Here is a 27,450-nt window from a genome sequence, read left to right on the forward strand (position 1 = left end):
TGTTGACAGTTAACAAAATAAAAGAAATTATATTTGTTAGGTTAGGTTTTCATTCTTGAATTCATGAATTTTGCCAAAATCAGCTATGAAAATTGAATTAATGTTCATATTGAATGTAATAAAATTGGACCGTATATGTATACGGTCATCTCTTTCCGATAAGAAAGCTCACGGCAAACTGTGGTACGGTGAAATGTTTTACGTACAGTTTACATGTGACCTGTTGACGAATCAGGGGAAAAAACATAGAGAGTGAAGGATTTTACCGAGAGTTGCCTTTACTCTGCCCCGAGAGAAGCAGCGAACCATGAGAGGTGCAGAGGTCTTGGTCGCACAGAAGATGGCTCCAATTCAGGGTGATCATGATCCTCGGCGAAGAGAGATGTATTATAAATTCCATACATGCAATCATACCTGTTGCCCCACACAATATATTAATGACTAGGTAGTCATAATATTAAATTGTATTTTGGAAATGCGGCGGATGTCAGTAATAATAATTCCCTAGGTCTATACAAGCACATAATGTGGTCCAAATATCAAAAATATAGGTATTTATATATCGCACCGTGAGTGTAAAACCAAGGCATCTGCAAAAAGGCATATTTTGGATATATTAGGGTTTGAAGTCTTCGTTTTGTTAGGAGAAATAGAGTTTCTAAAAAAAAACCATAATATCATCTCTGTTCTGGCAGAACACACTAACTGGAGAATATTAGTTTTGAGTAATTTGACTTTGAAGTTGTTAAAATGTTTGAAATAATGGTCTATCATGTGAGTTTATTAAGTAATCGTAAAAAGGATGACCTTAAAATAAAGACTGTTTATTTATTAAGAAGGTTTCCAGACGGTAAAGTTTGAAATAAGGAACATTTTGGTACTAAATCAATATGTCATTTTTTCGAATTAGTGTCTTCTGCCAGAACAGTGATGATATTGGTTTATATCTACATTATATTGCATGTTTTTTCAATTACTTCACTTTTGCATTATCAAGTTCACGACTTTTGCAGTTGTTTTGCATTTAATCTCGAAATTGAGAAATTTTCAGATGCCTTGGTTTTACACTCACGGTGCGATATATAGAATGTAATCACAAACTTTCAATCTGATCATCGGAAACCAGCCCTTTGTAATGTCCCCCCGGATCTTTCCACACCACTTCGTAGCATGCCACACCTGTAATATTAAATACAGACTTTGATTAACAATTTTTTTTATTCAATGAATAAATCACAAGATTTAACCTTTTCCACTCGAAATTTTTTTTATAGGTACATACCACCCACTCGAGACTTTTTTCCGTAAATAGCATAATTTCAATATAAAACATTTAATTGGTGAAAAAAATGTAAATTTTTTATTTTTTTTTATTTCTATAAAATAGATTTATAATGAATATACTGTACTTATTTTTAGTTTATTTATAATTCTTCATTGTGTGGTATTTCACAAAGCAATCTCCAATATGTAATCCTGGCTTATCACAGAATCGTAATGAAAGAGCGGTATTTAGAGAAGTGGCTATAAAGTGTAAATCGTCCATACATATAGTTATGACTGTAAATATGATCCAAATGATTTGCCTTCCAATACACTTGTAATATAAGCAGCCGTCTCGTAAATTTTCTAAATTAGTTTCGGGCTCATAACAACTCATTCCCAGTGCGGTACACATTATCAAAAGATTTCTCAAAAAATAATAAATCGATACGTAATAATTTTCATTTGACTCAGAGTATTTTACATTATATTTGTAAGGTTCTGAATCGGCATAATATAATAGTAAGTATTGTCATCAAAAACAGTCTATTCAAATATAAAACTGTAAACTATACGAGACGCCCCTGCTCAAGCGAGAACCAATAAAAAAAATAAACACTTCAAAATCATTCGTGACAAACAACTTCAGTTCACTCTAGTCTGGGAACGTTCAATAAATAAAATTTATGTGACAAAAAAACATTGCTTGCAAGCAAGCGACCTACGAATAAAAAAAGAGAAGATTCCGATAAAAATACTATGTAGAAATTACGCACGCAGTATTCTTTTGCCGACTTCTTTCTCAGATAAATGTAATAACCTATTATTATTCATTTTAACTTGATTGAAATCGCATTATAAAAATTGCTGAAAATATTACAAAAAATGACTTTATTGGCGTGCCGCCGCTACGGCGGCACTCGAGTAATACGGGAAACTTCTAATGCCGCCGATATGGCGGCACTCGAGTGTTAAGGGTTAAGAATGTAACATTCTAATTATTGAACATACATAATTTTGTAAACACTTATGAGAAAATATATTATAACCAATCATTGATATACTAGATGAGGAGTTCCCATACAAGTGTCATTTTAATGTACCACAAAAGAAGATATTACGAATATCGTCTTATAATATTCCCTTGTAGGTATAATGCGTTAAGACCGTTAACATGGATTCCCGAATTTCACCCGTATTGCCCTGGCTGTAAAACTAAATTTGCGTTCTTGGAATAGTGACCCTAAGGGTGTCTGCAACCCAAAGCTTGCAAGCTACCAAAAATTCATGTCTGAGCGGACAGAGCAAGTCGTCATGCGCTGACTATTAGTTAGAGTAAGATGCAAGCTAGATCGGGCTTACTCATAATTATTGCCAGGTCGTTTTCGAGACAAATATTAAGTGAGCTTATATCGAGTTAAGTCCGCTGATATTAAAACAGTAAGTTTTAACACTGGCCGAGTCGCTGAAAATCGGGCGTCATTTTAAGAAGCATATGATTCATCCAGTAGTATATCAATGTAACCAATAGAAAAAAATCTCTTTAAAAAAAGTAAGACACCCCGCAGGAATCGAACTTGCATTTGACAGAGCGAGCAGCCTCGGGCATCTGCCTCGTGAAGATTGCCGTGTGCGGCAGCTCGGAACAAAATTAACATTACGCGAGGCTGCTGCGCACAGTAGGGCCGAGCCACAAGCTGTCCGAGCTATTTAGTATAAGGCAAAAGTCGAGATGAAGCCACGCGTGCGAATTGCTGTCGCAGCTACTGCGTTTTTACTAATTCATCGACTTATAATGAAAAAGAAACAAAAATCTAAAAGGTTTTGGGTTAAAAAGATATATGAAAGTAGATTACAATACAGGAATAGATTATTTGAAGAATTAGCTTCAAACACTGATATTTATCCATTACGCGAGCGAGTGAGGCAAAATATTACCGACCTGAGTGCGCGCGAAAACAATATTCAGGCACCTTTGAGCATCGACAAGAACCGACAAGTTTTGGATCAGCCGCGGCAACGCTCGGGCGAGGCGGCGCGACCGTTTGCCTCGGGCGAGCCGCGTACTGACTGACCGAGCATTTGCCTCGCGAGACTGCTCGCTCAGTCAGTACGCAGCTATTGAAGCGCTTTCCAAATTGAGCTACTATTGGCGATCGGCTTTTGTATTTTAAATAAAAGTAGGTAGGTAAAATATTAATATAGTAAGTATTATATAGTAAATAACTTAAGTGCTTTAGTAATATTCTACTGTTTGTTGCGCAAAAAATATTACATTGAAAATGATTATGAGACCCTACCCTTGGGAGTCCGTTTCTTCTTGATGAAGTCAGGCTCCAACGAGAGCTGATCTCCGAGAACGTCCCCTTCGAGCGACAGATCGCTGCTCCTCTTTCCAGCGGCACACAGCAACTGCCATCTGGTCAACAGTGGCAGAAACTTTTCGATGCAGTAACTCTCCGCCCAGCCGAGAGACTTTGACATCAGTTTCTGAACAATTTGAAAAAAAAATCTGAATAATTTCAAATACCAGTTTGAAGCTAACATGGTTCACTTCTGTTCCGTGAGTCTATTAAGACATTTGATTTAACCGTAATTACTTTATATTATTAGTTATTATTTGAAGATCCAGAGGGTTGCTATGGGAATGGGATGATCTGGCGCCGTCAACTGGATAACAGACATCTGAGTGCCACTGCAGATAAATAATATATTTGGAGGTATCACGTCGAGGTCACCACTTTGGAGGTAAGATGATGTTGGAGGTGGGTGAAGAGTTGTTGTTGGTTGGTTGTTGAGATGAGGGTTTATTGGTTGATACAAGAACACACTGAATATAATAATAAGGGTGACGACGTGAGCTTATAATCTCAAGATAATGATGTATTGATGATATCAATATGATCAAGAGATTAATAAAATTATAAGAATGCTCTGACAGACTTGATTCGAGTGGGATAACGGATGTATTATGTCGAGTGAAGAACTCATGACAATAGCAGCACCTATGTCTCGTGACGGACTCGATGAGTTGAGTGTTAGTCCATAGATTCTTCTTAGGTATTTATATTAATGCACTACTGGTCTAGTTAGGATTGAGGAAACACTCGCAATTATTATTACTAATGTTTTGTTTTAATAACAAAGCCTACATATTAAAGTGTGCCACTAATTTAATGCAGAGTAGCATGATCGCTACATATATCTGATAAAATTCACGTCGGTTATAACTAGAACCAGAAAGTAAGTCATTCATACTCGACCCGAATTGGGATATATCCCAGTCGAAACGATTTTCTATATGCGACCGGGATTAGAAAAGCTCATGATCATATTGTGTACAATCAATTACATGGCACGACGATGAGTTAAAATTCAATTAAATTTCGCTGCCCCAGTACAAGGGTACACTATTGTAGTCAGTTTTGATTTCTGAATTACAAAATATGGAGAATCAGTTGAAGTTTTTGGGCAAGTCTGTACTATTTTTGTATAAATTTATTTTACCATAATATTTCAGATAAATTTGTACGACATCAACATGAATACCAAAGGAGTATAATTGTTTTAGTGCAATACTACACTTTATTACATAAATAATTGATTTAATTTAAATATGGGAGGGAATTTAATGTGGTTCTTTATAATCTTAGATAAAATCGTCACTCGTTAGTTATACCAAAAACTCGTTAGTTATACCAAAATGTTCCTTATTTCAAACTTTAACGTCTGGAAACCTTCTTATTAAATAAACATTCTTTATTTTAAAGTCATCCTTTTTATGATTACTTAATAAACTCACATGGATAGACCATTTCAAACATTTTAACAACTTCAAAGTCAAATTACTCAAAACTAGTATTCTCTAGTTAGTGTGTTCTGCCAGAACAGAGACGAAATGTTCATATTTTTAGGATATTTACATAACAATAATATACAGTGACGTCCCTAGATAAAGTGCCACCCCTAAGGCAGCGCCATAATGCCGCCCTATTTTTTACAACGTTGTTATTAGGTCGTATCCTTATTTTTCCGGTGGTTGTTTGTCCGGTACAAATCTTGCAATCAATGTTTAACTAACTTCCCGACTAGCTAGACATTTGAAACTTTTAGAATATATCAGCACACGATGCCAATGCATTTTTTTAATACTTTTAGCCATTTTTAAGTAGAATTAAATTCATTTTCACTTAATTCTGTTTTATATGAAAAGTTATTTCGGAAGAAATCTGTAATCCAATCCACTATTATTGGGTGCTAGGGTCCTAACAACTAAATTATTAATATATACGTGCGTTACTATGGAAATCAATATGAGTGTCAAAATGACATATCAGTATTATTTCTATCAAATACATTTTTTTTGATCGTTTAAGCTAGTCAAGTCAAGTTTATATGATTCAACAGAAAATTTAAAAACGTGGTATATAAAAAGTTCCTTTTATCTTGTAATTATTATACAGTATTTTTATCATCCTTTCATGAGTCCAATATCTAAGAAATGTGCTGTATATGGATACATTACTAACAGCATATTATAAACCATTAAAATATACAAAATTATATTTATATTGGTACTTATATATATTTTCCCCAAAAGTAGGGATTTTTTTGACGTTGGTAATACAGTGGCTTTTTACATGTCATTTTTGTGATACATTAATTTGATCTGTCTTTAGGAAATAAGGGTGATCCGTGTTTCTTTTCTTCTTCACAAAACTTAGCAATATTTGTAATGATATTTTTAGCCTGAGATCGCAAACGTTTAGGCATTATTAAATTGATAATCGACAATATAATGACGGCGTGATGTTTCGGTACAGACTAAAATTGTGGACCAGGAGCAGTAGGTGGAACACTCTGTAAGAGGGGGGTGCATCTTTAGTTTCGACGGCCAACGCTACTTCCGTGCGCACTGGTTGATAACTCAGACTAATTATTCGCCAATCTGCACGTGTTGTTTTCTGGTCACCAAGGACGTCGAAGGGCAATGGAAGTAAACTAGACATCGCGAACCCGATAAAAAATACAGTCCTGTTAGTTCTGTTCTTTTATGTTCATTAATATATTTTGTTTCCAACCAGTGAGCTGATTTTTTCAATGCAAAGATATTTTCGTTATCGCTAAGTTTAGGTACTTAGCTATTTCTATAAAATATGCCAAATGATTCTCATCGATTGGCCACCCTTTGAGTAACTGCCGCTTCCAAGCGATGCTCAATCTGCCTCCCCCTACGGGACGTCACTGACTGGCAATGCTGAAAATGCTATAGAAAGAGCTCAACTTTGTCGATATTATTTTTCGTAATTATTAATGATAAAAAAATATAAGATTTCAATAAACACATTCACAAACAAAACTCCATGACTTACAAAATTATTTTCCAAATCACACGTATACCTGATATACTCTGATCCTGATATACTCTGGATATAATTCCAAAAAGCATTAAGTCCACATTTGGTCAAAATCGAGAAAAAAATACGCACGTATTCTTTGTATAATTTTACACAATATGTATTGATCTATAAATTCCAAAATGCGACATAACCTTACGAAAAAAAATATTTTAAGTCTCGATTTATTACAAAAAGCGCCATGTCCGTGTTTCATATTATTTAAAGCATGGTTGATTTCGCGCGTGTTTAAGTCAATCTTAAGCCAATAAGGGAATGTTCAATATTGGAAATGGCGTCTCCCATGCTGTGGCATCCGGTAAACTCATGACAGTGCCACGGAAATATGTGCCTTATGCGGAATAAATTAAAAAGTGAGGTACAAGTAGCGCTACGTCCAATTTTATTTTGCCTATATTTATTACATTTAAGAGTTTATCGGCTGAAACAAATTGCCATTTGGTTCTAATTTCGACATAGAATACAACGGAAAAAATAATCTCATGTTAAAACAAATAATTGAAGCTTGAAACATAAAAACGTTGTTTCCCGCAAATATCGAATTATGGACTTTCACTTTTGACGCCTCATATATTATAGTGTATTAACGTATCTACATAATAAATTAATTATTGATAGCCATTCTAAAAAAAGACAATCTGATGACCTTCTAACTCCTTCAGTATCAGAAATTAATGTACATATATGGAAGCAGGCGAGTACGCGATGTGATAAATAATGTAAAAAAAAAACAAAACAGTTTAACAAATACATTTTAATTTCAATCATTCACATTGTTTTCTGATCAATTACAAACATAAATATTGGTTATCCAAAGTTTGTCTCTAACATCCCATTGCAATTTCGAATCTCAGCTGTAGGTATAGCAAATTAACCCACGTTTTACATGTAGTGATTTTTGTGAATATTTCATAATATGAACACTTTCAGGAATTTCTCGAATAAGACATTCACATCGCAGAATTTCCAGGTTTGTTTTTTAATACCTCTCAAGCGCAACCCACATTGAGGTGCATGTTACGGTGCATGTTGCCTACTGTCACGCTGTCGCGGCGAAAATTTAGTCTATGGTTTCGTCATTTTGCAGAATATTTTGAACGGAGATGGTCTCCGTAAATTCATTGAAGAATGACACTGATGAAGAGTGCCTACTATAATGTATTAGTAATTTGAATTATTATCAATTATTCATCCGTAGTTAGTTAGTCCGTTAAAATTACGTTTGACATGACATCCATAGATAATATTTTTAATAGAACCCAACTTGCACACCATAGATGATAGACAACATTCTCATAGAAAATACATAGTGCCAACCACTAAAAACAAAAAATCGTGATTTTGACATGGCATGTGGAATATGATAAAAACGTTCAAAACATCATGCAGGTGCCGATGCAGTGCAGTTCAACATGAAGTGCTCTCATTGTTGTTTTAGTAATTACGGCAGATTTTGCCAACTGGCAATGTTCGTTTAACGGTTCAAAATGTGCTACGGGATGGGAGCATCAGTATGATACTTTTTTCCCGTAGCGGCAGCCCGTGACAGTAAGCGACATGCACCTCAATGTGGGTGTGTGCTTAAGAGTTATGTGACTAAAATAAATTGGGAATTACTGTATTATCAGTAAACAATGTTAAAATTGATATAAAATGAGCTCAACTTTGCCCAGCCACCAAAAGCGGGCACTTTTCCAAAAATAATTTACGTAATTGATGATAAAAAAATATAAGAATTCTATAAACATATTATTTAAAAACAAAACTCCATGGGTTTTTAATTATTTTCCAAATTATACGTTTACAACTGTGATAATGCCATTTTTGATACCATATATAGTGTATAATGTACTTATCTACATAATAAAATATTGATAGCAATTCTACAAAACCACAATCGTTTGACCTTTTAACACTTTCAATATCAAAAACTAATGTACATGAAAACATACGAGAGTAGGTACGCGATGTGGTAGATATCGTTAATCTGCTGAAATGCCAACTGGCTGGACATGTTGCTCGTGAAATGATAATCGCCGGACATTTAATTCAATCGTACTGTGGCATATACCTACCTACTCAATAGTTTTCTTATTCTTCAAATTGATATCAAGCATGGAGTGCTTTCTGAATCCCCTAGCCACTCATTATTCATGTATTTGTTCAGAAGAAGTATTGTGGTAAATCAGTGATTAGCCAACACGCCACATGACATAAGAAGTAAAATTATCTATTATATCTGACATATTATAAATAAATAGTGAATGTAAATTAAATGATGAAAAAGTTTAAAATAACCATCATTTCGAATGCAATTTTCGATGTATGTGTCGAGGAGGAGATGTACAGAAGTATGAAGACTGGTAGCTGCTGGCGGAGATGGTACGTTTATTTTGACAGATTGACAGGTACAGTTATACAATATAACAGAGAGGTAGGTATTATTTCCTAACCGCGGTATGCATATATTTTCAAACCCCGTTGAAGGTAATCAATGGATGATCGGCTTATTAGCGTAATCAACTGATTATGTGACGTCATTCATAATTCAAAACGGCCGCTTGTCAGTCCTGTCACTTATAGATAAAATGGATACGCTACCACAAACGTTTTTTGCCGCGAGTGTTCCAGAGTCTTGTTGATTTCGTGAATGCCGCAGGTTTGCGGATAGAAATAGATAGAAGATGTCGACTGCCAAAGAGGTATATAAGAGATATGGAAAATCTATACATGTATTTATTTCTGGATTCGACTTTCCAGATAACGAGAAATCTGTAACAATGTCAAGATGCGTTTCAGCAAAAAGTGTTGCCATATTATGGAAATGTTTACTGGGAATACTTTATCCTTTCGTGATTAGAATTATAAAATAAATGTGATAATATAACTGATAATTTTTTTAAAGTTCATAATAATTATTCAATGTATATGGTACGGTTTGCAAACCTTCACACATATTGACATTTTAAAAAACTTTAATTAATGATCGGGGAATCAAATTTTATATGTTGGCCATTATATTGACGCCATGACGCATATGACGTCACACTAGTGACATCGCTAAACAACCGATTACATTTTATTCATGCATGCAAATTGGCAGTATTTAGCTTGAAGGTAATTTGACATTATATGCATACCGCGGTAAGGCACTAAGTTCTCTAGCAAGATATAAAATGGAGTGGGTGTATCAAATTCAAATTTATTTATTATGAATATATCGAGTGAGTAGATTCAGAGAGAATTTACAGGTCAGTTATTACGGAGAGACTGATTTGTTCCCTAGCGATAAAATGTTTACCTCAGTATTTCAGACACTTGGTGAGAAAATACATTTTGAATATAATAAACGTTTAATAAACATCGATGAGGTAAACAAAGTGATTACTAAGTAGTAATTCGATTGTGTGAAAAATGTATATAAACATATCGTCACCATTCAGGCAAAAGTCACCAACCCTAAAAACATAGTTTTGCTATCGCCATTTGAACGTTTGCAGGTAAAGGAAAAATCAGATTTTAATGTTTTTAAGGTTTTATCTACATTACATTATTTCCTCATGTCTTCTTAATAATTTCTTTAAGGTACTTTTACTTTTTGATGCTAATTAAAACATCTGGAAGGTTTTGAAAAAGGCAAGGTAGCTCAATTATGGTTTGGTGACTTTTGCTTGTTAATAATCTGAACAATGTTCGCCAAAAGAAGGATAGTGAAAGGTAGTGATATAAGTAATAATAAAGATAATGTGGTAAATAATAAGTTTTATTGAATGAAATAGTCTTTTAACATGTTTATTTTTTATGTTTTAAGATATAAATACGTAAAGTAAATGAATTAAGTGTTTTAATTCAAACTCAAACATTTGTAATAACAAACCAATGAAAATTGTGTCGTTACATTTCAAAAAAGTCAAATTATTTTTGACTTTTTTGTGAATTGCTGAAGAACTACTGCTTTCTAACATTCCTGCATTATCAAAATGTGGAATTTATTAATTTTAAATATTCTATACTCGAAATAATATAAACTTTCACCCTTGTGACTGTGTATTTGAGAAAACAAAAAGCTGTTTTTCTCCTATTCATCTATTATGGACTTGGCTGATTTTGAAATCTAGCAACACAATTATGAAAATTAAGTAATAACATAATGAAAGTAAAGAAAGATTAACAAATAATAATTAAAAACTACTCCTCCTCTGTATCAATTCAGACATCAGGTTCTGCATTCCTATCAATAACGCTGGTTGAGCTCGGCAGAGATTGGTACCAGTGGTGGAATTCTTGTGGTATCACACCTTTTTCACATAATACCATTAAATCTTTATGCTTTTGTGAACTTATTGATAGAGGCTTATAAATACTATATGCTAAATAAATATATGTACTAAACAATAATTTAATGAATAACATTATTTGAAAGCAATTCGTATGTCATGCATTCTGCTGACACAGTTTAGTTCGATGGCCACACAATATAATAAACCATATGTAGATAATAATGTTTTTTGCATATTCAAATAAACAATCCAATTATTTAAAGATTTTTTGAAGTTATACTTCTTTAGGCACGTTTGGGAAAACAGATCAGAGTGTATTTTTGGCATGTGACGAAGTTGCGCGCTGCAACACATAATTTATTATTATGATTATATTCATTTCGGTCTCAAGGGTACATGCGCATGCGCATAGTGTTATTTAGTTAGTCGTCCAATACAACCAAGTAAACGGTACGTGTTGTAAACATAACCAATATTGTGTCATAATAAATACATATTATGTTTATAAACAAATTTCTTGAGACTAACATTCTACACTGTTAATTTATATTCATAAAACTTTATTTATATTGGAGTGTATATTTATTTTTCATTGTAAAGATTGTGTATCAAGATTTGAGGCTATATTTATGTAAGTATTATTTATGAGTAAAATTATATAACAATAAATAAATTTTGTGAATGTTGAGTTGGTAAATAATTCAAAAAATATATTGAAATTTGATTTTTTATTAATTCATCATAGGCAGTTCTGAATCGATTATAACCGCTGTATGGCAAAGATGAGTTTTGGTCCAATACAATAATTAAATTACAATTATCATGTGCTATATGAGACACAGATGTCTCGCGTAAGTTTTCATCAACCTAATCCACTGTAATATTAATAGACTCAGGTAACGGCTTGTTTTCTTTTGTTATGCCGAAGAAGTATAACTTCTAACGCGCGTACATAAGTACACACATCAATTTATTTACAGAGCACCGGCACCCAATAGGTTAATAACTTATCTTTTTATATATAAACAAAGCACAGACAAGAAAAGTTTATCAGTTGTCAATGTTACATTTAAATAGCAACACTGTTTTCTTTGATAGTCCGCTAGTTGACTTAGTCAATTAAAAACTTAATAAATATGTTTCAATTCAGATCACTAATTTCTGTGCTCATTAACGCGATGATATTTTCAAGTGAAATAACGTCGTTATTTGGCGGTGAAATCGTTTGTGAATATGATAGACCTGACATATTAAGAGTGATTTGTAGTACGACAAAAACCGACGGATATAACATGTTTAATGCCAACAGTCTCTCAAATATTACTAATGTTGGGTTGATTAGAGAACTTATAGCTAGTGAATGTAGATTGTACGATATCGACTTCAGCGTTTTCACACCCATGTCAGATCTGAAGTTTGTGAATATGTCGCATAATTTCCTGCGTGATTTTTCACCTTCAATTCCCAGTCTGCCCAGTTTGTGGCGTATTTATTTATCCCATAATATGCTGACGTCTTTCGATACACACGGGTGGCTTAAATCCCATCAGCTTAAAGATATCATGACGTTGGAACTATCTGAAAATCTTCTAACTATAAATGATTCATCTAGTATATTTCTTAATGCGGGTTTTAGGAGCCATTTATACATATCCAATAACGCTGCTATTTCCGTTATTCCCTGCGTTATTTTTTTGTTCGCTTCTAGAACCAATAATATGTCTCTAGTTACGGAATCCGATGGCATACGACAGTGTGCAGTATGTCAAAGTGTTTGTAAATTTGATATGTCTATCAACAGCATTAAATTCATTCCGGAAACATTATTATCTTGCGCGGTTCAACTTGAGATAATTGATATGTCCAGAAATTTCATATCACATTTATCCAGCACTACTTTCAAATTTAATACAATTTTGTTATCTCTCAATGCATCGCACAATCAGCTTGAAGCTTTACCATTTAACATTTTTTTTAAAAACACTGCTTTAAACATTTTAGATCTATCACACAACCGACTGTCATCGTTACCCGCTGACATATTCTCATCGCTAAAAGAATTGAAATTTCTGAATTTATCAAATAACAATATCATCACATTACCGGATACGATATTTTCTGGATTGATAGCATTGCAAAAACTAGATCTTTCCGGAAACTCCGTGCGCAGTTTATCACTCTCAATGTTACATGAAAATAATATTACAGATTTGAATTTGTCTCATAATCAATTAAGCCACAGAGGCATTGCCACCCTTACTTCATTGAGATCTCTTAACGACCTCGATCTTTCCTTTAACAACATTGATTCGGTACCAACAGAAATTTTCCGGTATCCCGTTATCCGGCATCTCTCAATGAGATGCAATTTACTAAGTTGGTTGCCGCTAGACACCTTCAAAGTGGACAATCCTAATCTCAGTGTAGATCTCCGAGATAATCCCTGGAGATGCGGCTGCTTTAGAGATATTGTCACCGGAGTAGAACGATCTGGCGCCACGTACGTCGGAAATAATTTCACTGATGGCAAAACTCCTGTTTGTATCGTGGTCGAAGGTTTACAATGCGAAAGATCGCCTCTACCTATCATCGCACACGTTCTTTGGAATAATCAACTGGGCGATTCAGTTTGCGGGTAAGTCGTATTGAATGTGATAAATTACTTCTTTTATGCAAAACTTTTAACAATCCAGACTTGAAGCATAAGTCTACGTCAGGCTGTCTATCAGTGGCGAAGGGTAGAGGTAGGCTGTTAAGATCCGCCATAAATAGTGCACACTAAACTTTGTCAGTCATATGTATTTGTTTTCATTGAAATAAGACTACAATTTACAGATGTCTTACTTTTTAAAATTCAATTACACCCTGCGAAACTCAAGCCATAATAGATATAGTAAAAAATACTCGTCCATCTATAAAATATCTAAAACTATGCAATTAAATCATACATAACTTTGTATATTTTATAGATAGAATAATATTTTTTATCTATTATAGTTTGGTTTAGGCAAGATTTAATGAATTAAAAAAAAAATGAAGCAACAATGTGTATAATATGTATTCTAAACACAACGAAAACCAATAAGTATGAATGAAAAAGTGTGCACAATTTTGTCGTATCGCCCAAAACATAGTAAAACTATTATGGCTTGGTTTAGGCAGGGTTTAATTGATTTTTTAAAACTAACCAATACCATCTGTAAATTGTAGTCTTACTTCAATAAAAACAAATACGTATGACTAACAAAGTTTAATGTGGACTATTTATGGCGGATCTTAACAGCCTACCTCCACCCTTCACTACTCCTGTCTATAGTGCTTAGAATTACCAGTTTAAAAAAGTTGAATGGAGGACAAATTACTTGTAATTGAGAACATTATAGGTATTAAATTGATACAGATATGAAATAAACTTAAACTATCTATTTAAGTAGGTATACATGGACATTATATTATTTAAGTCTAGGAGAGGACAATAATATGTCCTCTTTTTGGATACCATTTGGTAACCGTAATTGTTCGGTTGATATATTCGATATCACCGTTCAAATTTATTTTATTTTTGCAGACACGGAAGCAATGAAAATTGTCGTTTACATTCGACCGTGTTTAGGAAAAAGGGCGTAACCCACACAGAACAAATTTTACAGGAGGTAAAAAACGTTTTTTGAATGGTTTTGGTTCAATATTAATAAAAAAAATAGGCACAGACATTGGGTGCATAATGATTGATGATTTGGTGTAATATCTTCTCTATCTACTAATAATTAAAGAAGTTAATACAGAAAAATCATTAAAATTGAGAGTAAATGCTTTTTTCCTTCAATTAAAACCTAATTAAAGCTCAATTAAAACCTGAATTTAGATAATAAATCGGCATTTGCGGCTTACTTCCTTTTTACAGAACATGTATATAGTTGTATATGTTAAGCCGAATGTGCGAAATTGAATATTACATGAAATGGGCAAAATTTTGCCTAAATCATGAAAAATGCAAGCCCGTTGCCTTATTCATGAATTAGACAAAATATCTGGAGAGTGCGTGAATTCGGCAGTAATTTTTCTGCCTAGTTCATGTATTGGACAAATTAGATAGTAGCGCTACGGTGGTATTTTTTGCAACTAAACTAAATGTATCAAATGCTCATGCATTGGTCAAAATGTACATATATTATCTATGGTCAAAATAGATGATCGCGCTCCGGTGGTGTTTTTTGCATCTAATCAAACTAAACAAATGTGTCAAATGTCATTGATTATAATATAAAAATATACCAATCAAAAACTACAATGACGTTCATATCCATTTACTATGCGCAAAAAAAATCTAGAACTATAATATGATAACGGAAGAATTTTATTGAAAAGTATTTTCGCGATTTGATTCGTGCTTGGGTATCAAACGTGCAATGGTCGATTGAATGTTTGTGATAGTTTGTTGACACTTGATAGCTAACCTCAAAATGGACATTCAGTTGAATAATTTAATCCAGAATTACAAAACCCAACCTAACCTAACCTAATAATAATAATATTATATTATGTCCAATTATAACTAATAAAACCATCCGTATTAATTTTACTTTTTCTTCTGTCATGTTGACAGTTCAAAAATTCCATACCCTGGCGAATTCATGTACTCAGCAGAAAATTTACCTAATTCATGAATAAGGCAACAGGTTTGACTATTACATGAATTAGCCAAAATTTTGCCCATTTCATGTAATAGTCAATTTCGCACATTCGGTGTAACATATACACTGTTAATATCTAATAAAACCACTTTTCGAAAAATCGAGGGTTACGCCCTTTTTCCTAAACAGTCGAATATTAATTGATTTTATCTGCCGATTTAACAGTTTTTTTAGTTTCCTCTACACTCATAGTATATTTTTCTATTTATTTTAATTACTGATCTCTATTCTTTCTTTTATAGGAAGAGATGGAAACTCGCTTGAAGAAGCAGAGATCCATCCTGCGTTGTTTACTCTCACTCTACTGATGTTAATGTTACTTATATTTCTTCTCCGAGTATCCAGTCCTTCCAACATCGTCAACATTTTAGCGCAAAGTAATTTTTGTCTGTCTTGAAAATTTATATACAATATAGTCAGCAGACCCTGAGTGAAAAATGAGTGTTGTGTTATCGATGATGACAAATATAATCAGTTGTATATTATAAACATTTAATTTGTTTCAAAGTTTAAGCCTAACTATTTATTATAGCATTGTTAACCATTTAATTAAATGTTGCCTGGTTTTCCAGCTAGAGACTAAATTTGGTAATATTATATTATTATGTAGATTTAAACTAACATATTTTTTATGTTTTTTAAGTGAAGTTGATATTTTTGTTTTTAATATAATATAAGTATGTCTCTATGTATAGTTTTTTTGTGTACGTCTTACATACATTTTGAATTTTAATAAATGCTGAAAATATCAAGTGAAATTTGCTCAATTTCTCACACAATGTTCACATTTTTTACGATAATAGATAAATGATTGGCATTGGATAAAAATGAAAATAAAACTTTTTTTCATTATTTTATTTTGAATTATACCTATACATTTATGTAGCCAATATTTTAGTTTTATTTTTTTATTCACCCTCCAGGGAACTCAAAAATAATGGGAATTGAAATACATGACGGGTAAGTAACCGACTCGAGTAAGGAAGAATCCCTGTTAAACTTACACACGTGTCAAGAATACGTTTTATGTCGAATACTGAAAACTGCTCTCGGTTTATGCATTTACGCTGATACCGGCCTGAAGAAGGCTGCTTGTATAAGTGTAGTAAATGACGCGCCTAGGAACTTCCTCGACGTATCCGTCCGTGGGCCAGGGTCGATTGATGATTCAGCTGGTCGAGGAAATATCGAGAGTCCGTGGTTTTGCAATGTGAGTGGTCTGGCGTGCTGTTATTCGGAAGCTTCCTCGTGCGTGATTACTGATGATGCGCAATGAGTCTGCCGGCAATAGTTTCCCAACTGCGGCGGATCCATAGCAGACGGCATCTTGAAGGCTTGGCGTGCTGCCGACGCGGTCTTTTTGGCTGGAGATACTGGCTGTTCGGCGTCCGAGAGAGCTTTTTCGCGCGCATCCAACTGTCAGATCTCGGCGTCATGGCGCTCTGTCGGTCGCGAACCTCTCTATTTTACCGATGGATTTCTTGCGACGGCGTTGTTTCGAGCGGCCGTTTTCGACAGACCGCGTTTGTGTTTTGGCGGGAGCGCGGAAGAATTTTAAAGTCAGATTTGAGGAGGCGGGCTCCACTCGGCCGAGGGTTGCGAGAACCACAAAGAGTGGACGTAGGCTGTGGTGTTATGGGAAAGTTGATGGTTCGGTCCATCCTTTGAGGTGGTCTCCTGTGGGAGACCTTCATCCGGTATCAACGCTCATTTAATGTTGATGTATTACACACACTATTGCACGTGCATAATGCGTGCTTCATTTTCGTAGGACACACACACATTCAAAACCCTGCATCAACATGCGGCGTATTGAATATAGCCTATCGGTATTCTATTTATTACCTGTTCTGTGATACACACCCAATAAGCTTTAAGACAATGTCCATTAAAGAGGGGTCTAGGACGATTTGGCACCGGACAACTGGACGCCACGGAATTCGAAAATAAATAGACGTTAGGTACTTATAGGTACCTACTTTAAAAAAAAAATATTCAATATTATTATTTATATTTAAATGATTATATTATGATTTTTTAAAAGTAGTTAGTAAACAATGATTTAATCGTGCATATATTTAAGTTCCGACGAAAAAAGAGTTTTTTATTTTATATAAAGCCTTAGGCATGGTAATTCTCAATCCGCGATAAAGAATACATTATGTTAAGAGTAAAATGAATTCAAACTACTAAGTAGTAGATAGAAACTGATTAAAATACCTCGTCTACGTTTTGTATATGTGTCTACGACAGTGCGGCATCCAATTGTCCGGAGGCCAGTCGCCCCATTCCCTTAAAAAATATCTTCATACTCTGCTACAACTTATAGTGTTTATTTCTGTTTCCTAATATGAAATACTTAAAATCGATCGAGACTCGCAGATCCTCACTTGTATAATTGCTTAAGGACAGGTAATTCTAATTATGTACCTGACTATAATAAGTACAGTGCATGTGTCACATTGATTTTTTTTTGCATAACATGTAGGTATATAAATATATTATGTATCTTGGGTTATTGTTTACCTTTTTTAGTATTTGTATTTTTAATTTTAAAGTTTGAAATATTAGTTATACATTTTTTAAGTTGATTTATGTCGATATGTGTGTATGTTCTCTTAAATGAATATTAATTGATTGGTTAATATGGTGTTTAATTTATATGACGTCGTCGCAAGTAAACTAGACATCGCGAACCAGATAAAAAAATACAGTCCTGTTAGTTCTGTCCTTTTATGTTCATTAATACATTTTGTTTCCAACCAGTGAGCTGATTTTTTTAATGCAAAGATATTTTCGTTATCGCTAAGTTTAGGTACTTAGCTGTTTCTAGGCCAAATGATTCTCATTGATTGGCCGCCCTTCGAGTAACTGCCCCCCCCCAAGAAACACTCAATCTGACTACCTCCACGGGACGTCACTGATAACATATAAATACTTTATAAAAATATCTAATTACTCTCTAATTGGTATTCAAAAACTTTGACAGCCATTTTCTTCTGACAATTTTTTTGTCAAATAGTGCACCCTTGTACTGGGGCAGTGATTTATTTACGTGAAGCGAACGTAACAAATTATAAATTTAAGATGTTCACAACATGACATGGAAAAACAAAAAAAAGACAATACAGTACTCTCTCAGTAATCCGCCACCCCAAAAACCAGACTAGTGTCCAATTCGTGAAAGCGGTGGATTATAGTATATAATCTATCTGCAGACCGTGGTTTTTTTTAAATATTTCAATGTGGTCACCTACACCCTGCCACCATAGAAGTGAATAAACTAGATGTCTTACATTTGCAATTATGTAATAAGTAGCCACTACAGGTAGGGATTGCAATACCGAATGAAAATATCAATACCGGTTTTTCGGTATTTCTTAAACATTAAAAAAAAAACAAAAGTAGGTGCTTATCAATGTATATAGCTATTAAAATCTTTTTAAAATATAATTTTTTGGCAAAAACCTACATACCAACATTTATTATGTTGACATTTGAAAATATGTAGTTATTGATCATAATTGTAGAACTAGTGATTTTTTACAAATAATTTGGATATATATTAATAATTTTAACTAAAACCCTCAAAAGTTCATCAGGTGCAAATAAGTCCGACTGCAGGAAAAGCTTCATAAATTCAACGCTTATAGAATAATTGAACATTTTTGTCATGGATGCTTTTTATTTCGAAATAATATTATGATAATAATTCATCGCAACAATTACTTAACATAAATATATTTGATGAAATTTGTTTTATTATTTTTTCACCTCTGTTGGATTCACACAATATATTTGCATTTTAGCAGCACATAACTTTTAATTCATTTTCAAAAACTTAAACGAGTGTGCTTTCTTAATACCGAAAATTCCGGTATTTTGGATTTTTAACACCGGTATTTCGGTATTGATAAATACTGGAATACCAGTATTGCAATCCCTAACTACAGGTAGTTAAAATACTAACCACAAATTTTATCAGATCGGGCCTGCGCCATCTTGGATTGAAATCCTTGGGAGTCTCCTCCTTACCGGTGAGAAACTCCTCCATCACGAGCGGATCCGGAAAGGCTTTGTCGCTGTTCACAGACTTGGTCCTGATTGACAGTTCTGTCCGTATATGAAGTCGCCAGTCTCTGGTAACACAATATTGCAATAATTCAATTAAAATTTTATATCCCAGTTCTAACTTTTAATAAGAATAATTTTTATCATAGATATTATGTATGATATATCGGTTACCGAACAGATTTTGTATTATTGGAAACACTGCCCTTAACCTTAGCGATAGGTAGTGGGGCCCGCCAAAGATCTTCGCCTACGGGTCCGCTTCAGAATGTGGGGTGTCATGCACATGCTTATTAGAAAAATCTTTTAAAAACATATGAACTGAGTGAATTTCGAAGACAAACCTTTCACTTCCCAGGTGAATGCTCGTGATCAATTAGACCACCAACCCAAGTGATTTTCTTGCAAATATAATTAACAAACCTATATGTGGTCTGGTCGCATCCGGAATCGGTCTTACATCTATGGCAACCATTACGGGAATGTGTCCTGACATTTCCACCATGCCCACAACCCGTGCATGATGTCGGGTCTTCCACTTTGCACGACAACTCCTGGAACATGGCAGGGTCGCTGGTCCATGATATTAACCTACAAATAATGACAAAGACTTATTACTCTAGCTGGTTTAGCTAGACAAAATATTTTTAATTACAACTATTAAAAATACTATCTACCAGTGGCGAAGGGTGGAGGTAGGCTGTTAAGATCTGACATAAATAGTGCACACTAAACTTTGTCAGCCATATTTATTTGTTTTCATTGAAATAAGATTACAATGTGTAAATAGTGTTTTGTTAGTTTTTAAAATTCAATTAAACCTTGCCTATCAATGATGGACTCTTCCGAGTGTTGCATAATGAAAGAGACAGCATTAGAGTACCCCACTCCTTCCACACCGCCACCGTTGTAATCACACCCGCACAATAAGGCCAGTGCCACCATCTTTTGTCTGCCGATATCTAAATAATCATTTTTTTTTAATACCATGTTCGATCCCATGAAGATCGTATGAATACGTGTATTAATTAAGGCGCTAAGTACCAAAATACTATACTACTACTACTATATTTTTATAGAAAAATGTTCTACATACCAACGCCAATAACTTCAACTATAGTCTAAGTGCCTCAAGCAAGTCAAAAAAATACAGCAAAATAATTAAACGTGTCGACGTTGTAAGTCCGTTGGCATGTTTTATTTATAATGGTGTAAGTAGAACTGCAGTGGTCAACGGCATTCAATATAAAATAGCTGACGATGGTGTGTTGACACTTGCGAGTTCTTAATACCTAAAATTATAGAAGCTGCCGTGATTGCTTCACACTGTAAAACTACATTTTTCAAAAGGTCTGCTTCATGAAATTTTACTGCAATGACTCGGTATTTTGTAACTACAGGCAATACTACTTTTTGGTACTTAGAGCCTTATTTAATACACGTATTCATATTATCTAATAACAGATTTGTGTTTTTTTGAGAGAAATGGATGTTAGTCACATGCACAACCTACTGGTCCATACCAAAAACCTATTAGGTTGTGAATTTGCCAGACTCGGTATTCGAACTCGAGACCTTTATACATTATAAGCCGATGCAGTAACTATTCCGCCGTTATGGGCGTTAAATCGTTACATTAGTCATGATTACATATTACTAACACATTTCACATTTTTTATATTTTATTCGCCCTAAATTCATCACCAGTTGACAGGAATGTCTGAATTTATGGCTTAGATTGACTCAGTGGTCAGCAATCTATGGCATGTGTATTGAAAAAGCTTAAATGTATGAAATAGAAGCAAAAAAGGACCTCTGGTTCACTGATTAAGTTAGTGACGAGTGATACTATGTGCAGAAGTAGCCAAATAAGTAGCCTTGAATATCGTCACTGTTCTGGCAGAAGACACTAATTCGAAAAAATGACATATTGAGTTAGTTATACCAAAATGTTCCTTATTTCAAACTTTACCGTCTGGAAACCTTCTTAATAAATAAACAGTCGTTATTTTAAAGTCATCCTTTTTACGATTACTTAATAAACTCACATGATAGACCATTTCAAACATTTTAACAACTTCAAAGTCAAATTACTCAAAACTAGTATTTTCCATTTAGTGTGTTCTGCCAGAACATAGACAATATGTATATTGATAGGATTGGATAGCGTGTAATTAAAATTGACTTCATTTGATATTTCACGCATCTCACATAATCTGTCGTATGAAAGTAGACATTTGAATTTCAAATTGACCTATAAATACCTATGGAAAGATACTCCCTCGTCAATTTTATGTAGGCAATCAAAAACAATACATTGATCATTATTATTAATATGAATAATCACATAAAACACTGAGTAATGCGTGTGTAGATTATGTAAACAGAGCAACAGACTTCAAACCAGAACCCAAGCGGCCATTTTGGTATTGAAGCTGCCAATAGAAGATGAAAATAATGAACTTGTTACCAATACAAATACCACATGTACAAAACGTTTAATTTTCAATGCATAATTTTATTATTGATTGATATGTGGTGAAATATGCTCGAGAAGGGGATGGAGATAGTCCGAAGAAAGCTTTATTATAAGAAGTAGCTTACCGAGTGTCTGCTTGATTTTGTCAAGATCATATACATCGACAGATCCGGAATTGGCCGAGTTGCACGACGCATTCGAGACGGAGAAATTCCTGTACACCTTCCTCGCTCCGTACGCAAAGCAGTCAGAATCCTGAGATATTATTGCCGACACGACCTGGTGAAATTTTTAATGGCGATGAGTAAATAAATAGATGTATTAAATCTTCGGTTCCTATTAAAAAAGTTGGATCTGAAATTTTGTCATTTTCGGATTATTACGTAAAAGTTATTTAAACACTTTAAACATTTATACCACAATCACAGTTTTTTTTGTTTGATTGAAAAATTTCGAGATACTCAAGTTAAAAATGACGGATCTACCGAGAGTGTCCGAATAACAATGTCGGTTCTTACCAACCGACATTGTTGGCTGGCCGTGGGTGAGCAAGATGCGTCGGATCTGACAGTTGCTGCTATGTTCACCGGACAGACGGATGTTTTTATAAACGTTTAGAAAAGTTTCTATAACCCGTATTTTTATTCATTATGGCAAGCAATAGGTCACAAAGGATATTTGATGAAACATCTTTGATTGCTCGTACTGAAAAATAGCATTTTGCAGATCCGATTTAATAGGGACCGACGAAATGTAACTTGGACTATACTAGAGGAAGCCTTAAGGACTGCAGTAAAGTTAGAAGACATCTTTATCCGACCTACTTCATCATGATCGACACTATAACCGAATGTGACCCTTTGTCTGCCCTAAGCTCCCTGCACAGCCTCATGGATGCGTGGATGGAATTAGTTGCCATTGATCATGAGCAGTGAACTTGATGGGGCCTCCCTCCCAGGCATGTACATTGTTTTTAATATATACTAATTATATTCTTTTTTTTTAATGCTACAATAGACCATGAGGCCCAATGAAAGTAATGTAGTGAAACAATACCTAGTGTAGTTGGTAATAGATGTGAAACAATCACTAATGACTTTGACCTTACTGGGAATCGAACCCAGAGCCCCCGGATGAAAGGAAAATGTCTTACTCATTGGACTACAAGGGCCGACTTATTTTTGATTCATTGACCCAATGTGGAAAGAATTTTATAATCCATCGCAAACAATATCAAAAGTTTACATCAAAATAACAAATAAATAAAAGTGAGAATCGTCTTATGCCTAATGTTTCGGCTTATGTCATGGGTCCAGGTTTTGAATCCCGGGTCTGACAAATTCACATGTTGTTTTTCTATGTGTGTTTGGACCCAGAGTAAGGATCTAAGAGGTTGAGCAAGTGGCTGACATCCATGTCCAGTAAAAAAAAAATTGTTAAGGTGATACATCAGTGAAACGGCAAATAATTTTCAACTATAGGCACGACGAAATTTTGGACTCGCTCACATTCTAAGACGGAACGTCGAGCTGGAAACACGTCACTTTGTTTCGTGATGGCGACGGGCGTATTAATTCTTAAATCGTGTAAAGATGACTAAAAACGTTACCCATTTACTTTAAAAAGAAAACATGTCAATGAATATATTATTATTGCTACTAATAGAACAATAAACAGAACATAAAATGGACGTATGTTGGATTTATATGACTAACTATATTTCATTTGGCATGCGTCATTTGCACCCGCGACCCGCAATCCGCGCATCGCCTAGCCACGATCTTTTTAGACCGTGCCTCAACTGAGGTACAACCTTAATACAACCTCCACTCTGTGGAAGTTCATATGATCCTCTGGCGATGGTGGATCGAACATGGTTTTGTAATGTAATGTAAAATATTGTAATAATATTCTACTATTGATAGTAGTTATTTTAGTTTTTACTTCACGTTGAAATTAGATCAATAATACATAAAATATTGCTATATTATGGGACTATTTGCTATTGGGTATAGAAGTGAAATCACAAAGCCGATCCCATGTTCAGCAGAGTGACGCGTGGCTACGCAAAGATGCCAGACAAGAGTGAGTATAAGTTCATTCGTTTGATTGTGATTTAAATAGTAAAATTACAACAACATGACAGAAAAACTCTACACGCACTCGAAAGAGAAAGCATTTTGCATGAAAAAAACAGGCCATGACCCGCCAAGGATTGTTGTGCCATAAATGATGAAACGATAAAAAAAACAGTGATCACTTGAAATCCAGTGCACGAATATAAAAATTGAAGAATTCATATTATATCGTGCATTTAACGGTGCACGTTTTTGTCGCCACGGAGAATTATCTGTAAGCCCGGTCGCACATTTAAACTCATCTCGACTGCAACATGTCGAATTTGTCGATGTGGTTTTGTTGTCATTCACAAAATACATATAGGTAAGTTAAATATACTGCCGCATATAGCGTCAGTGCGATATTTTTGGTAGAAAAAAAGTCTGCTTGTCGCATGTAACAAATTTCACTCAAAATTTTGTATCGACGCATGTGCAGCAGATGTTGCTTTATCATTTGTTTTGGCTAGCCGCTGTGCTCGCGGAAAGGAGATGCAAGATTATCGACGGTTTTGATTTATGAACAAGTACTAGTCAAGATGATCATAATAAAAATACATTGCGATTATGCTTCTTACCCCTACAGAATTGAGATGAGCACACATTGCTTCGGCTTCCCCATATCCTTTGACGCATTGCAGCCCCATACTGGACAGTAACTTCTCGCACTGAAAATATAAAAATCACAATTATACAGTGAGAAATTCAACTGAATAATGACAATGTAATATTATATTTAAAACAATATCAATGTTACTGGGGATTGCAATACCGAATGTAAATATCAATACCGGTATTTCCTATTGAATACTGGTATTCGTAAAAAAATTGGAAAAAATAGAAGTTTACTCCTAAGAACTTATTTGATGGCACCATAAAGGTTGATTTATTTTTTATTAACTATAATATAATGTTTGTGGACGTGTTAAATAGGTTAAATATATAATTGTATATATCGTCACTGTTCTGGCAGAAGACACTAATTCGAAAAAATGACATATTGAGTTAGTTTACCAAAATGTTCCTTATTTCAAACATTAGCGTCTGGAAACCTTCATAGTAAATAAACAGTCTTTATTTTAGAGTTATCCTTTTTACGATTACTTAATAAACTCACATGATAGACCATTTCAAACATTTTAACAACTTCGAAGTCAAATTACTCAAAACTAGTATTCTCCAGTTAGTGTGAAAAATGACATATTGAGTTAGTTATACCAAAATGTTCCTTATTTCAAACCTTACCGTCTGGAAACCTTCTTAATAAATAAACAGTCTTTATTTTAAAGTCATCCTTTTTACGATTACTTAATAAACTCACATAATAGACCATTTCAAACATTTTAACAACTTCAAAGTCAAATTACTCAAAACTAGTATTCTCCAGTTAGTGTGTTCTGCCAGAACAGAGACGATATTATCATGTTTCTTTAATATTTACATATACACATGCTGTCTTTTCTACTTTCTTGTTATATTAGTTGAATACGTGTATTAATCAAGGCGCTAAGTACCAAAAAAATAAAAACTGACATTTTTATAGAAAAATGTTCTACATACCAACGCCAATAACCTCAACTATGGTTTAAGTGCCTCAAGCAAGTCAAAAAATTACACCAATATATTTTAACCTGTCGACGTTGTAAGTCCGTTGGCGTGTTTTATTTATAATGGTGTAAGTACCACTGCAGTGGTCAATGGCATTCAATATAAAATGGCTGACGATGGTGTGTTGACAACTGCGAGTTCTTAATACCTAAAATTATAGAAGCTGCCGTGATTGCTTCACACTGTGAAACCACATTTTTCAAAAGGTCTGCATCATGCAATTTTACTGCAATGACTTGGTATTTTGTAACTACAGGCAATACTACTTTTTGGTACTTAGAGCCTTAATTAATACACGTATTCAGTTGTTATTTGTAATTAAGATATTTTTATAATTTTGTATTTATTATGTATTATGGTGCATTGGCCAATCGCTGTAATGCCGTAATACTCTTTTGCTAAATAAATAAAATAAACTACTAATAAATATAGTGTATGTAAAAATCTCTTGAAAATATTACTTAATATTTTATAGAATGTGTCATTGCTAGTCACCAAAGATGATGAAGGGTGACAGAAGTAAACCAGACATCGCATAATCCAATAAAAAAATACAGTCCTGTTAAGTTTTCTATGTTAATACATTTTATTTCCACTGTCAACACCGAATATAGCGGTATTGTCTGATTTTTATAACCGGTATTTCGGTATCGCTGGGATAATGGGTAAATGCTGGGATACCGGTTTTGAAATACTGGGATTGCAATCCCCATTGTGTCAGTTATGAAAGCTAAACTAGGAAGATACTCCAGGTGGGTGCACCGAATCAATAGGATTTTCTCTGATATAAGCCATAAGTGTTGTGTTGGGGTGGAGCCGAGACGTGACGAAGACTAGGCGACAGGTGAGAATTTTTATCATAACAAACATCCTCCATTTCAAACTTCACCGCAGTTGAAAAGTGACAAGTGAGCACAAATCTCACCCCATTGGTTGAAAATTAAACAATCAGAGCAAAGTTAAGACATTATTTTGCTTCAAAATTGTATTAAATACAATTATTTGTGACCTGATTCAAGACAGCTGTGAAACGTCTTCTTTTGGTGTTAGGTTTCTTGGCGACATCGCTTTTGCTCGTCTTTGTCGGATTCCCTCGGAATTGCAGCAGATTCCTGGCAGCCATCACATCTTGCTTCATGGCGGGGGCCTCTCCCTCCAGCACAAAAACCGGAGTGATGCCACCCAGGAGTAAGTAACTGGTGCGGAAATACAGATTCCTAAAACATTAGAGAGTAACTTTTAATATTTTGCAATGCATTGCATTTATTATTACATTATAATATATTTGTCTTGATTTATCTGTCTGTCTTTAAGGGCGGACGTGCTCAGCGTGGGTCAAAATGGAGCTTATTTTCTATTTTCAAAGCATGATCCTGGACATACCTTAAACGTTGTAGATAATCTATTTATATAATTTTGAAGCCTTATTATCCTTTATATTTATTTTAAACATTTGATGACTGCATAAAGTATTTTTATTACATAAAATAGTATTCTTTTAAACCTCTCGCTCTAATGTTT

At 34.2% G+C, this 27,450-nt stretch overlaps 2 protein-coding genes across 3 annotated transcripts in view; one reads left to right on the top strand and one right to left on the bottom strand.

Moving 5' to 3' along the window:
* The window catches only part of Gen (XPG-like endonuclease), a 35,114-nt gene that overhangs the window by 1,902 nt on the left and 5,762 nt on the right, over window positions 1-27,450 (bottom strand). For both annotated transcript variants that reach the window (XM_085950994.1, XM_085950995.1), the window contains 8 exons: window positions 26,939-27,146; window positions 24,900-24,989; window positions 22,330-22,483; window positions 20,552-20,687; window positions 20,149-20,316; window positions 19,625-19,793; window positions 3,564-3,753; window positions 1,102-1,179 (listed from right to left, as the gene is read on the bottom strand). In XM_085950994.1, the coding sequence (XP_085807120.1) occupies window positions 1,102-1,179; window positions 3,564-3,753; window positions 19,625-19,793; window positions 20,149-20,316; window positions 20,552-20,687; window positions 22,330-22,483; window positions 24,900-24,989; window positions 26,939-27,146 (1,193 nt within the window). The remainder of the gene's footprint in view (window positions 1-1,101; window positions 1,180-3,563; window positions 3,754-19,624; window positions 19,794-20,148; window positions 20,317-20,551; window positions 20,688-22,329; window positions 22,484-24,899; window positions 24,990-26,938; window positions 27,147-27,450) is intronic.
* On the top strand, window positions 12,001-16,542 carry LOC147069179 (uncharacterized). Its single transcript, XM_085951013.1, has 2 exons — window positions 12,001-13,595; window positions 15,897-16,542. Exons 1-2 carry the CDS (start codon window positions 12,097-12,099, stop codon window positions 15,916-15,918), a joined length of 1,521 nt encoding a protein of 506 aa, XP_085807139.1. The 5' UTR covers window positions 12,001-12,096; the 3' UTR covers window positions 15,919-16,542.

This window comes from Rhyacophila brunnea, unplaced genomic scaffold, assembly GCF_057557595.1.
Source record: "Rhyacophila brunnea isolate RB1 unplaced genomic scaffold, BYU_Rbru_1.0 scaffold_24, whole genome shotgun sequence".
In the NCBI taxonomy this organism is placed as follows: domain Eukaryota; kingdom Metazoa; phylum Arthropoda; class Insecta; order Trichoptera; family Rhyacophilidae; genus Rhyacophila; species Rhyacophila brunnea.